The 14,554-nt window shown below is 47.6% G+C and overlaps 1 protein-coding gene across 8 annotated transcripts in view; it reads right to left on the bottom strand.

Annotated features, from left to right (window-relative positions):
* Nucleotides 1–12,118: 12,118 nt before the first annotated feature.
* Nucleotides 12,119–14,554, bottom strand: part of MPRIP (myosin phosphatase Rho interacting protein) — a 140,906-nt gene continuing 138,470 nt past the window's right edge. For 5 of the 8 annotated variants that reach the window (XM_058559491.1, XM_058559496.1, XM_058559497.1 and 2 more), the window contains one exon: nucleotides 12,119–12,866. In XM_058559491.1, the coding sequence (XP_058415474.1) occupies nucleotides 12,795–12,866 (72 nt within the window). In that variant the 3' untranslated portion in view covers nucleotides 12,119–12,794. The remainder of the gene's footprint in view (nucleotides 12,867–14,554) is intronic. The other 3 variants (XM_058559494.1, XM_058559499.1, XM_058559495.1) reach the window with 2 other exon arrangements.

The raw sequence follows: 14,554 nt of genomic DNA, 5'->3' as shown, positions 1-14,554 counted from the left end.
AGGGCTGGGAGGGCGGGCTAGGCCCGCCAGGCACAGGGAGCTGCCTTCCAGGCCCCTGGCGCAGGCCGGTGGTCCTCTCTCCTGGTTTCCCCGCACAATTTCTCTGTGAAACAAGACGCATGAAGACGTGCGCTCCCCTCTGCCTTCCTGTGGGGAGGTGCATGGTCTGGCAGGAAGGGCGGGAAGTGGCCAGAAGCTGCTTCTGTTTCCATATGTTATGCTTTTAGTTTTTAGCATTCTCACATTCAAGGTGATCTTGTTGTGCACTGAGAAGTGACTTTCCCTTGAACACCCGCGGACTCAGCTGAGTGGCGTTTTTGGCTCTGAACCGCCGCGAGTTATCCAACTGTCTGGAATAGAGGAGAGGCCGGTTTCAGGCTGTGGTACCGTACAGATCTATCTTTATTCTCAGCTCAGGGTTTTGCATTCACAGGTAATTAGGAGAACAGGTATCTTATATACATTTGTGAAATGTTCCAAATGCATTTTTTCATAATGTGTATGTTTATATATAGATAGGTCAAATAACATCTGAACAGTTCTGTGACCGTCTTGTATTTCTGTCATATGCTGTGTGACCTGTCCTGAGGTCTGTTTGGCACGTCCGTGGGTGTCACCCTTGCTGTCCTGCTCCCATAGCCACCTGGAGAGACCATTTAGTGTTGCATGTTCTTTCCTTTTTAAAGTTATCTCTGACTTACGTTGTTAGGCAAGTAAACCCGAAGTTAGTATTTGTTACTTAATGGAAGCTATAAAGTATAACACACGGGTTGGAAATCACAAGAAATGGTTTACACTAATGTGCTCTGTCCCCTGAGTGTGTGCTCCAGCAGTGTGTGTTCTCTGAAGAGAACACGGGAGAAGCTGCCGAGTGTCTCTTGGATGATGAAGCCGTGTGGTCCTGGCCTTCCTGTGCGTTTGAATAAAAGTGTTCTTACTCTGGAATGTCAGTGCCTTGTGTCTCTGTCGTTTGCTCTGTCATTCAGATCGTGGCTGCTCTTTATTAAACAAATACAGCGTTTTTTCGTGGTGGGGGCGGCAAACAGCTGATACAGCTAATAGAAGCCGTTGGTCACAACAGGAGCCTCGCAGAGAGGAGCCGGATCTGAGGTGTGGCCTGGGGGCCTCCTGAAGGCTGGTCCAGGACCTCCACGCTGCTTGGGGTACGACTTCCAGCCGTTTTCCTCCCCCCAACCCGGCCCGTGGAGGGGCATGCGCAGCCCGCTCCCCCAGCGGTGCCCGGGTCTCTGCTCTGATCGCACCCCCTTCCTCTGGAAGCAGGCTGGCCTTCGAACGCAGATGAATTAGTGACAGGATGCAGATAAAGTGATCTAGTCAAGCTATCTAGATCCATGTTTTCAAAATTGTGAAATGATCTCATCTTTTTATTTAATATATTATTTATATTACTTTGTTATTTTCATCATCTTAACAGTGGTGGGAAATTGAATCTAATAAAGTTTTAGATAATAGTTAACTTTTCTGAAAAGAACTCTCAATAAATAAAACTTCCTGAGGGACAGGGCCGAGGAAGGGTCGCACAAAATACACCCCCAGGGTGGAGGTTGTTCCGTCTCTGTGGATGAGGTGTCTGCACACGACTGCCGGGCCCTACTGCGGACCGGCCCCGCCCCACTGACCGAGAGCGTGCGGGCAGCCGGGCCAGCTGAGAGGGACGGGCGTTCGTGTCCGAGGCCGTGCCGAGTGCCCAGGGTTCAGGGTCTGTAAAAGCAGATGAACTAAGTGGCTGATCTCGAGTCGACTTCAGGCTAAGTGGCTTTGTCCTGAGTGGCAGTTATTGGGGCTAGTCCAGGGATGGGCGGTCATGCTGAGACCCCCTCACACTGCGGCTCTGCCCTCTGCCTGGCGTCCCTCAGGCAGGTGACACGAGGCCGTGGCCCGAGCACTGAATGGAAGAAGGCTGGGAGGGGCCTCGTGTGGAGTGTGTGTTGCCTGAGACTGCTCTGCCTGCAAGGTTCTGTCACAGCTGCCCAGAGAGAAGCTTTCAGAGAAGCGGTCAGTTCCCCCAGGAGGCTGGGCAGTTCCTTCAGAGAGGAGTCGGGAACCTCTCTCCCCTCACTGCACCCCACCTCCCCCGTAGGCTCTGTACCTCGTGGTTTTAGTTCAAGGTTGTCATTTTAACTATGGGACAGTGATACAGCTTAACAAACCTGATGTTGTGAAAGTTAATTAAACACTGGCACAGTTAACTTTAAACTATTTTAAACACTTGCAACCCTTGTGATTAAAAAAATTGTCATGGTAGTAGTATATGGCCTTAACAGCCTACCCACAACCGTCAGACACACCAACAACGTGTGAATGAGCTAACGCAACCGTGTTGTATTTTAAAGCACCATATTGGATCTATTGAATCTTTTTTTTTGTGAGGAAGATCAGCCCTGAGCTAACATCGATGCCAATCCTCCTCTTTTTGCTGAGGAAGACCGGCCCTGGGCTAACATCTGTGCCTGTCTTCCTCCACGTTTTATATGAGACACCACCACAGCACGGCTTGACAAGCGGTGCATTGGTCCGCACCTGGGATCCGAACCCGTGAACCCTGGGTTGGTGAAGTGGAGCTCAAGAACTTAATCGCTACACCATGAGGCCAGCCCCTGAATTGGTTTTTGAAGCAAGTGATTACTTTTTAAACAACACTTCATTGAGATTCATATACCATAAAATTCACCCTTTTAAACTATGCAATTCAGTGGTTTTTAGTATATTTGCAGAGTTGTACAACCATCACCACTATCTGATTCCAAATGAGATGAAAATTCATCTCCCCAGAAAGTAACCCTGTCCCATTAGCGGCCACTAACCTTTCCCTCCTACCCCGGCCCCTGACAATCGCTGATCTGCTTCCTCTCTCTGTGGATTTACTTGCTGTGGACGTTTCATATAAATGGAGTCCTACACTATGTGGCATTTTGTCTCTGCCTTCTGTCACTTAGCAGAATGTTTTCAAGGGCCATCCATGTGTCAGCATTTCACTTCTTTTTATAGCTGAGTAATATGCCATTGTATGGATAGACCACAATCTGTTTACCTGTTCATCAGCTGATGGACATGTGGGTTGTTTCCACCTTTTGGCCGTTACAGATAATGGTGCTGTGGACGTTCACGTACAAGGGTTTGTGTGGACACGTTTTCATTCCTGTTGGGTATATCCTTCCCTAGGAGGTGGTACTGTGGGACATCTAACTCTGTCTAACCATTTGAGAAACCGCCAAGACAGTTTTCCACAGTGACTGAACCATTTTACGTTCCCACCGGCAATGTATGAGGGCTCCTTTTTCTCCACATCCTCGCCAACAAAAAGTTATTTGACTAATTATAACTCAACCTATTGGTTGTGAGGTGGTGTTTCACTGTGGTTCTGACTTGCATTTTCCTGAGGACTAATGATGTGGAGCATCTTTTCATGTGCTTACTGGTCATTTACATATCGTCTCTGGAGAAATGCATTCAAATCCTTTGCCCATTTTTTTCATTGGGTTGTCTTTTTATTCTTGAGTTATAAGAGTTCTTTGTATATTCTGGATACAAGTCCCTTATCAGATACATGATTTGCAAATATTTCCTCCCTTTCTTTGGGTAGTAGTTTCACTTTCTCCATGGTATTGTTTGTAGCATGTGTTATTAATTTTGATATAGTTCAATTTACCTGTTTTTACTTTGTTGCTTGTGCTTTGGTGTCATATCTAAGAAATCATTGCCCAACCCAAGGTCACAAAGATTTGCTCCTGTTTTTTTTGAAGAGTCTTATACTCTTGGCTCTCATATACAGGTCTGTGAACCATTTTGAGTTAATTTTTTTGTATGGTGTGAGGTAGGGGTCCAACTTCATTCTTTTGCATGTGGACAGATAGTTGTCCCAACACCATTTATTGAAAAGATTATTCTTTCTCTCTGAATGGTCTTGGCTCCCTTGTTGAAAATCAGTGATCTTACATGTAAGGGCTTCTTTCTGGATTCTCAATTCTGCTCCACTCATCTGTATGTCAGTCCTTACGCCAGTACCACACTGTCTTGATTGCTGAAGCTTTGTAGTAAGTTTTGAAACCTAGTAGCATGAGTCCTCTGACTTTGAAAAAGAAAAACTTTGTTTTGATTGTTTTGGGTCCCCTTACATTTCCATATGAATCTTAGGATCTGCTCATCAACTTTTGCAAAAGCAGCTGGGATTTTCATAGGGATTGTGTTGAATCTATAGATCCAGTTGGGGAGTACTGCCAGTCTAACAATATTTTGTCTTCTAATCCATGAACCTTTATTCCTAAGTATTTTATTTTTGGTGTTATCACAAATGGAATTCTTTCTTAATTTCTGTTTCAGATTGCTCATTACTAGTGTATAGAAATACAGTTGATTTTTGTATATTAATCATGTAGCCTACAAACTTGCTGAACTCACTTATTAGTTTTAATAGATTTTTTTTGGTGGATTCCTTAGGATTTCCCATATACAAGATCGTGTCATCTGCAATAAAGAGAGTTTTACTTCTTTCTTTTTGATATGGATGCCTTTCTTTTTTGCCTGATTGCTCTGGCAAGAATCTCCAGTACAATGTTGGATAGATATGGTGAGAACAGATACCCTTGTCTTGTTCCTGATCTGAGAGGAAAAGCTTTCAGTCTTTCAATTGAGTGCGATGTTAGCTGTGGGTTTTTCATAGATGTCCTTTATCATACTGAGGAAGTTCCCTTCTATTCCTTCAATTCTATTCCCTTTTATTCTAGTTGGTTGGTGTTTTTATCATGAAAGGGTGTTGGATTTTCCAAATACCAACTAAGTTTCAGAATTGCCTTTACATAGCTTTAAAAAAACAGTGACTTAAAGCAATATATTAGAACACCATGGTATTAGACCAGTGTCCAAAAATTGTCTACTTTTGACTATTTTTTTTAATAGGTAAAAAATTATTGGAACATCCTTAAACTGGAATAGCACACTGGAAATATGTATCCTTTATGTCTGTACTCAACTTTATTTTTGCTAAGTTTTATAAATTCCATAAAGTTGATTTCTAATAGGTAGAGTCAGACTTTTAATTTTTATTTGTTTATCTGAATAAAAGTTTGGATTCCCACACAGTCATTTTCACATATTTCATTCCAAAGGTTGTGGCAATATTGGGAAAAAATCTAGTTTCTTATTTTAAATTTATTTAATGAGTCACAACTAGAATTTAGAAAATGAAACAGAATGGAGACATCAGAGTATATCCTAGTAAGGGTGCATTATTTTGTGAAATTTTGGGTTGTGGTTGTAGTGTCTGTATTGGGTCATGAGGTAAGATGCATTTTTTTTAAAACAAAAAGTAAAACTTTATCTTAAATAAATCTATTAATAAAGGGGCAAGTATGGGAGAGTTACAGTTCCTTCTTCTCAACGGTATTTCTAATTGTCATTTTGCCCTCTTGAAGGTTTCTATAACTGAGCCAATGGACCTTAATTAGATTCTGGATGTAAAATATTTCTGATGACGCTTTGTGTGTGAACATGTGAAATCTGGACTTTTATGTGAAATCTTGATTTCAAAATGCTGACAACGAATCCAAAACTTTAAAAACACTGTAAAAAAAAAAAAAGATTATAAAAGTAAAAACAAACAAACAAAAAACCCTCCATTATAAATCTCTAGGGTACTGATCAATTTCTGACTTTGGACCTAAATGCATATTCTGCATATGTCTCTCCATTAAACAAAACTGCATTCACAGCATGCAAAGGGTGATGCAAAAATAGTTTATTATGATAGAGTTTATGTAAAGTTAGGTAATATTTACAAAATACAAATGATCAGCTACATCCATGGGAATCTAGCATGTCACACAAAGGAATAAATATTTTGACACAGTAACACTTCAATTGTAGTGAACAGTTGATCAGAAACGTTTTCTTTCTTTTTTTTAAAAGAAAGCCTCAAACTAAACCCTAACAGTCTTGAATTGTCAGAAAGAGAGAGCAGCTTCACTGCCTAGGCTGTTCTCTTCCAGAGGACCCCGGCAGCCTGGCAGAAGTCGGCCCACCCTGGTGGGCTCTGCTCCCAGGAGCAGCCTCCGCGGGAGCGGGGGCTGTGTGCTCAGGGGGCCCCGGGCTCTCGGGGCCTCTGCCGCCTTCTGCAGGTGACTTTCAGTCTGAGGAACATTATCAGTTAGCGCTAGTACAGAAATTCAACGCCAGTTAAAATTACACAACCTTGTTCTTGGAACATGTTATCACCTGTTGAAATAATGAGCTGTGGCAGAAGCAGTTGCTGTGAAATATTTCCAAATTTGTCACAGCGGAAGAACTTTTCTGCATGTTTCCCTTTGTCCCTAGATCCGCTCCCCCGCAGTGTGGCTAGGATGTTTTGTCTGTAGGAGCTGAATGGAGACAGTCACCCTGATACAGGAGAATATTTGTGAGAGGAGTCATGAAGAACCGTAACTGCTGAGGAGCCACTGAGAAAGTTTATATTTTATAAATATTACTTAGGAAAACCACACGAATCGATTCTTATCATTTAACTGGGTTTGAATCCTAACAATTAGTCGTTAATACTAAAGATAAATCCTAAAATCAATTTTAATTGAAGTTCTGTGATATTAACATAGCACAAGAATGAATTTAGTGTTCTTTATAATCTATTCCTAGCTTTCTATGAAATAAAACCAGGCGTATGTGATACACCTGGTTGTAAAGGGCATGGGAAATGTGCCGGGCAGCAGGGGGCTGTCTGGTGACTCCTTCCTGGTGAGCTCAAACCCAGGACCCCGCGAGCCGAGACCGGCGGTCCTGCCGTCCTGCTGATCCAGTTCATGAGTATTTTGTGACTAAATGTTTCCTTACCAAATTGACATAGACACATATTATAAAATAAAAGCATTACAAGTTTTGGGACTTCCACGCGATGACACAAGATAACCCAGGAGCTGGGGCGAGGGAGCCGCTTGGCTGGACTCCACCACGGCCCTGCCATAAGCAGTCACAAGTCACCACGCCAGAACTGTGCTGCAGACTAAGTGCCCTACAAGTCTTAAATTACTAAGCAAAGGATCTGTTCAGGCTGTGACTACCACGTTCTTCTTCTCCTGACTTTCCTCAAGGACTCTGAACGGCTCTGCCAAGAACAAGTATGACAGAGTTCTGTCAATGCAGGTTAGCATTAGTTTAGATAATACAGCTTTTAAAAGTACCTGTTAAATGACCAAAACTTTTAAAAAGATATATCAGTCACTAAAAACATTTCCTTATAATGTTGGGTGGAGTTCACTGTTGTACCCAAAGCTGTTCTCTTATCTTAAAAAGGGATGTTTGTATAAGATTTAAAAGAAAACCCACATAAACTTTGTCACATAAACCCCTGCAGTCGCTTCTGAGTGATGTTCACACTGCTTGCTCTGAATAATATATAGGTTATTCTGAAGGAAACAGCTGCTTTTGAATACAGAGAAGCTGGAAGCCACACCGTGAGTGCAGTAGCTAACGTCCTCACAGTCCTGTGGGAACTCCTGGAGGGAGGCCCAGGGGGTGTTTAAGCCGTCACTGTTCCACACCCGGGGGATGGGGGCTAGTGGTGAGCTTCTGCTCCTGCTCTGCTGAGTCTTCTGCAGGAGGCTTCAGAGAAGGGACACCGTGTCCCTTTACAGAGAAACAAGGACACCAAACACTCACTGTTCTCAAAAGGGCAGGAGGAGGAGGCCGGGTCTTTCCAGCAGGCGGAACTTGAGAGAAATCGAGTGTTCACCTCCACGCTGGGTTTATGTCCTGTCCTGTCTGAGAGCCCAGAACCAGTGGTTTTACTAGCCCTCTCTCCAAGCTGATTCTGACCTGTGGAAAGTGTGACCTTGCCAGAAGTGTCTGTACGTGCGTACAAATACACAAGACTGTGTCAGTACACCAGACACTCATCTCCTGAGACTGGTCTGCGGGCCACCGGCCTTGGCCGGCCGTGGAAGGAGGGACGGTGTCCACTGTGCCCACTACTTGGTGTTGAGAGCAGTGAAGGACTTGACCTTCTGACCTGCTCTCAGGCGAGTAAAAAGACCCTCCCTGGACTAGCAGGCTGGTGTCTGAGCTCAGACCTTGTAGGGTCTGGCGGCGTGGGAAAGCGAGGAGGAGTTTGTATCCTGGTCAGCTTCCAAGTGTGAGGCCTGCGGAAGCCCACTGGCGGTTTCTCAGTGTTCGCTGACTGAGAGAGCCACGCTCCAGCTGAGCAATCTAGCAACTCCTCTCTCAAGAGTGACCGAAAATAGAAGAGCCTATGATGAAAGACGAAAAAAACGGTGTGCACGTGCCTTACTTTTAAGAGCCTTTACAATCAGTTAAGTGTTCAGCAGTTCTTCCCAAGTCCTTCCATACAGGCGGAGGCCCTGGGCCACGGCACTGGGACTGATCACTGATCTCAGCCGAGTGGAGGGAACACGAGGGCAGCGGTTGGTTAGAATGTGTCGATAAAGCACACTTCTACTGAACACAAAACACTGAAACAGCTCAGCCTTCCACGATTTCAGGGTCTGGGATATTCTGAATGACCCAAGTTTCCAGAGAAGTGAAGGTTCCAACTAATGGCCAATTTTGTTTTTAGTATTTAATTCCTTTAAGTATAATACTACACATTTCCCTGTGCTTTGTAAAACTCTGAAAATATTTAAATTCCCTCCGCTATCTTGGTGAAAAGGGGTCACTGAACTCTGTATTTAGTTTTTTGAAACTGTCTATAAAGGAAAGGGTTAAATTCCAAGCTTCTTTAGGACAATGATGAGCAAACTTTTATTTTCAGGGAAAATAAATGTTGATGGGTTTCATTCTTTTCCCTCTAACTGAACACAGCCTTGAACCCCTTGGAGAAGAACCATCTTAGAACTTGACACATCAGTGAATGAGTGGCAGAAGGAAATGTGTGTGGTCAGCCGTGAAGAATTCACGTAGGCGTTCAGGAGCAGGGTAGCAAGCTCTCCCCACCCTGACGTGGCCACAGGCCTCCTATGAGCTGGGCGGGCTGCTCAGCCCAGCCCTGAGCCTTCAGGAGCTGGGGCTAGTTACCAGCAAGTGCGGGAGGGAAGAAACATTTCCTAGAATACACGGCCTGCCAGCTCGTCTGTGTAGGGCACCACCTGGGAGGGGCCCGCAGTATTTCACTGCTGGAGCCGGTGGGGACCCCGGCACACCCTCATCATTTTACAGCCCGAGAAAAGGGGTCACAGGGTTGGTGCTCAGCCTCCAGGCCTCACGGGGTGGGGGGGGGAGCGGGGGGCAGGCACTGTGACGCCTGGAGCTGGAGGAGCTTACAAACAGACTTACTAAGTCTGTAAGGCAGCAGTGATAAAAAGGATCATGTTCAATTCTCAGGCCACAAGTCAGTGTTCCATCTACCTCTGTGGTGAAATAAATGGTATTAAATACATCTCCATAAAAAATGTTTTTTAAGCCATCAGTTTTGTTTCCTGGCTTTATCCGTCTGAATGCCTTTCAAGCAGACTACAAGGGTCACAATTGTTTTTTTTAAAACTGCAATTCCCTCTTCCCTAGTCTGGCCTGTGCGAGGCCCTCAGTGGCCAGCTGTTGGGTCAGTGAGCGAGTGAATGGACCCACACGCCACGGGATGACAGGCTCCATGCAGGCAGCCAGAGCCCGGGGCCTTCCCTCCTCCTCTGCCTCTCCACCTGCTGGACTTGTAGGGAGGGGCCTCTGATCTCAGCTCTTGACAGACCCACACATTCCCACCCCAGCCTCCACCAGTCACCCCAGGATGCCATCGCTTCCTCCCACAAATTGAGACTCATTTTGACACTTACAGCACAAGCTTCAGTTTCCGATGGCAAAGTGCTCTGCCTGCCGCCCCACCCCGCACGCACGCTGTCACACCTCTGCCAGGGAGGCTGCAGGCAGCCACGGTCATCAGGAACGCTAGCGCTCAAGCCCCTCAGGCACTGGTACCACACATGCTGATAAAGGAACGCGTGTGTGTGCTCAAAAACGAACCAAGTCCGCCTGCCCTATTGTCCCTGAAGTGTTTGCACGGCTTTCTTGCAGGCGCTAGCAGATTACAAGTGAAGCAGTAAACATTTACAGGAAAATAACTACAGCGTGAAGTCAACCCGTTCACATTTTCCTCCCTGGGAAGTGGGGCGCTCTCGCCACTTGGTGGGCGCTGGCCCACACAACCCACCCACAGCCCCCGTGGGGCGGCCCAGCCCCCCGAAACCTTTCCCTGCCAGCGCAGAAACCCCCTCAACTTCCACATTGTTGTTATTCTCTCGAGTTTGGCGCTAACGTCCTCCCCGGGGGGTTTGGGTGCCTGCACGGTGCATATGGAGGACACTGCGCGCGGCAGGGACCATAGCGGGGCACAAGGCGGTAAGCGAAGACCCTCTTTATTCTGTCCTGCCTGCTCACTCCGCCAGAGACAGCGCCCATCAGCGGGAAGCGCAGACCTCCTGGTTCCGAGCCAGGCGGTAGCTGTCACTGTGCATGACACTCAGCAATGCCAAGGAGGCCCCACAGAAGCAGCCTGCTGGGAGACGAGCCCGAGTGCTCTGTTGCTCGGTCGGCTCAGCATGAGCAGCCCATTTCCTGGTAACCCCCAGACCGAACCAGCCCCAGGGGGCCGAGGCCTGTTGTCTCCAGGATGGGCAGGAGGGGCCTTGACAGAGGCCGCAGTGACAGGAGTCTTCCCCAGCCTCTGCCCCCCAAGTGCTGCACTCGACACGCTGGTTCCCCAGGATTCCTGAGGTCTGGCCTCCAGGGATGCGTGACGAAGACAAGTGAATAAAATGCTCTTTGACCTACCCAAAGCACTGCAGATTTCCAGCATGCACGGCATGGTCTGAAGGCAGATAGAGCCTGATGCCATGCACGGACCCTGCGTGGAAACCTCTGGGACGCCCAGGGGCAGTCACAAAGGAAACGAGCTGGATGGGGCGAGCTCTGAAGCAATGACAGGAAATCATGGTGCCCAGATGGCCTGTGCAGAGACCGGCAGCTCGGCCCGTCAGACCTGCTGAACGTCACATCCCTCTGCCCCAGAGGACACACGTGCTCAAACAGTGTTCTGGGCCCCAGGGTCCCGTACGGTCCGCTCCTGCTATGTACTCCCATTCTGAGCATGACAAAAATGTCATAGTCCTCGCTAAAAACGCTGCCAGTGACATGGCAGGGGTGTCTGATAAATAGAATTTAAAAAAACAGAGCTAACATTCTCTTGCTTTTACAAACACGGAAGAATAGTAGCAAAGGAGCGATAGGTGTGGTTAAGACTCACAGAAGCTCGTGAACAGGGAGGCTCGAGGCTGTGCAAGTTCTGCGTTTACTCCAGCGAGAAGACGGCACATGACGCTGAGTTTCAAACACAACCCCAGAGCCTGCTGTCTTGTTCTTCCAGGACTCTCCCAGATGACCTTGTTCATTAACTTAAATCTAGAAACTGAGCAAGACGATTTCCATTTTTACCCCCAAAGTATCCATGTACCCAGAGACTATCAACCTAACTCAAGCACTAGGACAGAGGGAGAGTGTGGTCTCGCAGTAAAATCAGTGGACAACAGAGGGGCAGGGAGAGCGCAACTTCCTCTCAAGTCTACCCGGGTCCCCGCCTTGCCCGAAGGAGCAGACCAGTTCCCGCTCGGCCCGGCCTGTCTACACTCCTCATCTCAACAGGATGAACAGTTTTCATGGGGCCACAATAGAAGCCCCAATTTAAGAGACTTTTAAGAAGTGCTGGAGAATGTTCTGTTGTAGTTAAAAAGGTCTTAAACTGTGAGAAAAAGCAAAATTGTTAGCATAGGTTTACTTTAGGATCTCTGACTGCTGCAAGAGAACTTTTCAGAGCTCAGATTAATTCGAGTTAAGAACACAAAATAATGGGCAGTCTTCGTCTGATTCCAACATCCTCTGTCCTTTCTTCCTGACTTAACATAGAGATCTCCTCTCAACGTTTTCAAAAGCCACATGGAGGTTTCTTCTCAGAAAGGTTAAAGAGGTGAACACTCTCTCCCCGTGAATGATTCCCAAGGGAATTCATTGTTACTTGCAATCAGTCTGAAACCCCAGGCCGAAGTAGTTATGAAAAGACCAGGGTTACTGGTGACAAAGGAGCGAGCGGAGGAAGGAATGAGAGGGGCTGGGGTTTTGTGCAAGATTTAATAAAAAATAAACAAAAATAGGAATGGCTGCTTTCAACATTTTCCAGGTTGTGAAAGGGTTACCATGATTATCTGGGTGTGGTTCTGAGCTGTGTTAGTGGAACAATACAAAACGCTGTCCTTCTCCAGAGCCAAAAGGGGTCACTCAGGGTTATAAACCACGCTCCCTGACCTGCCCCCTCCTCCTCCCGCAGGCTAGCGAGTTCTCAGTGCTGTGGTGCAGGCAGAACCTCGTCCTGGTGGCTTGTTCTCTCCACGTGACCCGCCCGGCCCGACTCCAGTGCACTCTCGAGACAGAGCTAGCTTATCGACAGGCGGCTGGCCTTAATACTGACGGTGAGTGCGGTGGACTGCGGCGGGAAGGGATTCTAACGCACCTGACCGGCCGGCGCTGACGGCCCTCCCGGCCCCCACTGCTTGGCTGATTTTAGAATACCATGGAAAAAAAGCTTTGATAAACACAAGAGGAAGTCAGAATCAACACAGCAGGGAATGGTGTGAACAACCCATCAACCAGTCTCTCATGCATCCATACCCACAGTTAATGCGGACAATGATAACAATAGTAATAATAATAATAATAAAGGTACAGACAAAGAGCAGCGCTTGGGTTGTGCTGCTGCAAGCTGGGAAGGGTGTGGTTCAAGTTGGCGGGCACAGCTAGTCTTTCTTCAAGTCCCTGGGTTCAAAGAGCTTCAAGCGTTCTTGCACCGTCAGGCCTTCCTTCAGACTCTGGGTGGAGATGAGAGCAGGAGAAAAAAAACAAGCTGTTACCCACCAGGCCAACGCTGCGGGTGAGGCTGCAGTCAGAGCAGAGAGCTACGGGTGCCAGGGTGGAAGGCGGGGGTGGGAAGGGCTCCTTGAGAGATTAGTGGGACATGCTAAGGAGAGAGACGTCCCCTGTGAAATGGTGGTGTTATCTGGATGAAAAAGGAAAAAAATCAGAGAAACAAGACGTGTAAGAAGCTAAATTCTGAGTTGAGGGCTCTTTAGACAAGCAGCAATCAGACTGATTCAGCCAGGAAAAGATTGTGCCGAGAACTGGAAAACCGCCTAGCTACGTCCTCCTCCCGCCTGTGCACCTGTCCACGTCTGCTCCTCTGTGGCCGTTACCCGAGGCCTCGTGTGAGGAGCACCAGAGAGCCCGGGGCCTCGCTGGCAGAGTTTGGGCCCTGGCAGCACCTGCTTCCCTAAGTCCTGCTCTTGGTACTACCGGTTCAGAAACCCTATTGGATTTAGTGTTATGGGGTCTTGGGAACATGTCCACATATTTACTAAGATTTTCAGAATGTAAAACCAATACCCTGTTCACATGGGACCTTGGTAAAGCTCAAATCTGTGTGTCCCGAGATGAATGACACTTCACTAAGTGAGGGACAGAATATTTCCCATTTCACTCCTGCAGGCTTTTCCCCAAATTTAATTTCTGAGTGAGGGAAGGAACATCACTTCAGAGCATGACTGGGAGTGAAGGGGGTGGCAGCAGCGGCTGGGACGGGCCTGGTGCCTGAGTCACCATCTGATCTGGGTGGCAGGTCTCACCATCAGACCCAGACTTGCTAGTTGCCCCGGCTGGCATGTGCCAGAGCTGGCACAGGCACGGGCTTCACGGGGAAATACAAACGGAAGGGCCAGCACCCAGCACAGGATCTGGGGATGGCAGCAGTTTTAGCCCAAACTCAGAGTACTGTGAAACAGAGTCAGGTGCAGCAGCACGGGGTCGCGCGGCCCGGAGAGCCCAGCCTGGGGTCTGCAGCTTTGGCTCAGTCCCAGGAGCTCCTGACGCCGTGGAGGGGGCACCCAGAGCAGCTCAGCCTGATGCTTCAGAGTGGGCATTTGTGAGCAAGGTCTGAGGGAAGCAGGGTGGGCTCTGGTATCCCCCCCAGCTTCCCTCACGAGAGCTCTGCTTGTTTGTTTTTTATACTGTGCAGCTGTGTGTGTATAAATGAACAAATAAACTTTTTTTTTAAAAAAAGCATTCTAATACTAAACTTATTGAAAGTCACTGCTCCAGATGGAGCTCCACGCAAGCAGTTGGTTAGGGTCACTTTTGAAGCTTGACACTGAGTGGGTGGGAGGATGGGTCAAATCCATGCCCCATTCTGAACCTGAACTTCCCTTAATGCACACAGTTGCCTCAAATGCTCTCAAGTTGCTTCTGCCAGCGCACGTGCATCAGGTCAGGGGCTGCCATCTGCACGCAGTCAGTCTCGTAGAGGTGCCAGGCACACGTGTGGCCATGACGCAGGAGGGCCAGCTCACAGGCAGGCCCCATCACGTGGCATACCGCTCTGCTCTAGCTGGGGACCTTCCCTCAGGATGGCAGTGAATTGACCTCCCTGAGACCTGAGGAACAGCGAGCGTCCTGCCTCTGGGTGTGCTTGCTCCGTGCACTGTCCGATACCCTCACGTGATAGTCC

The sequence above is a fragment of the Diceros bicornis genome, chromosome 18 (assembly GCF_020826845.1).
Source record: "Diceros bicornis minor isolate mBicDic1 chromosome 18, mDicBic1.mat.cur, whole genome shotgun sequence".
Classification (NCBI taxonomy): Eukaryota; Metazoa; Chordata; class Mammalia; order Perissodactyla; family Rhinocerotidae; genus Diceros; species Diceros bicornis.
Note: the sequence above shows the minus strand (reverse complement) of the source record. Positions and strands in the feature narration are given on the sequence as shown.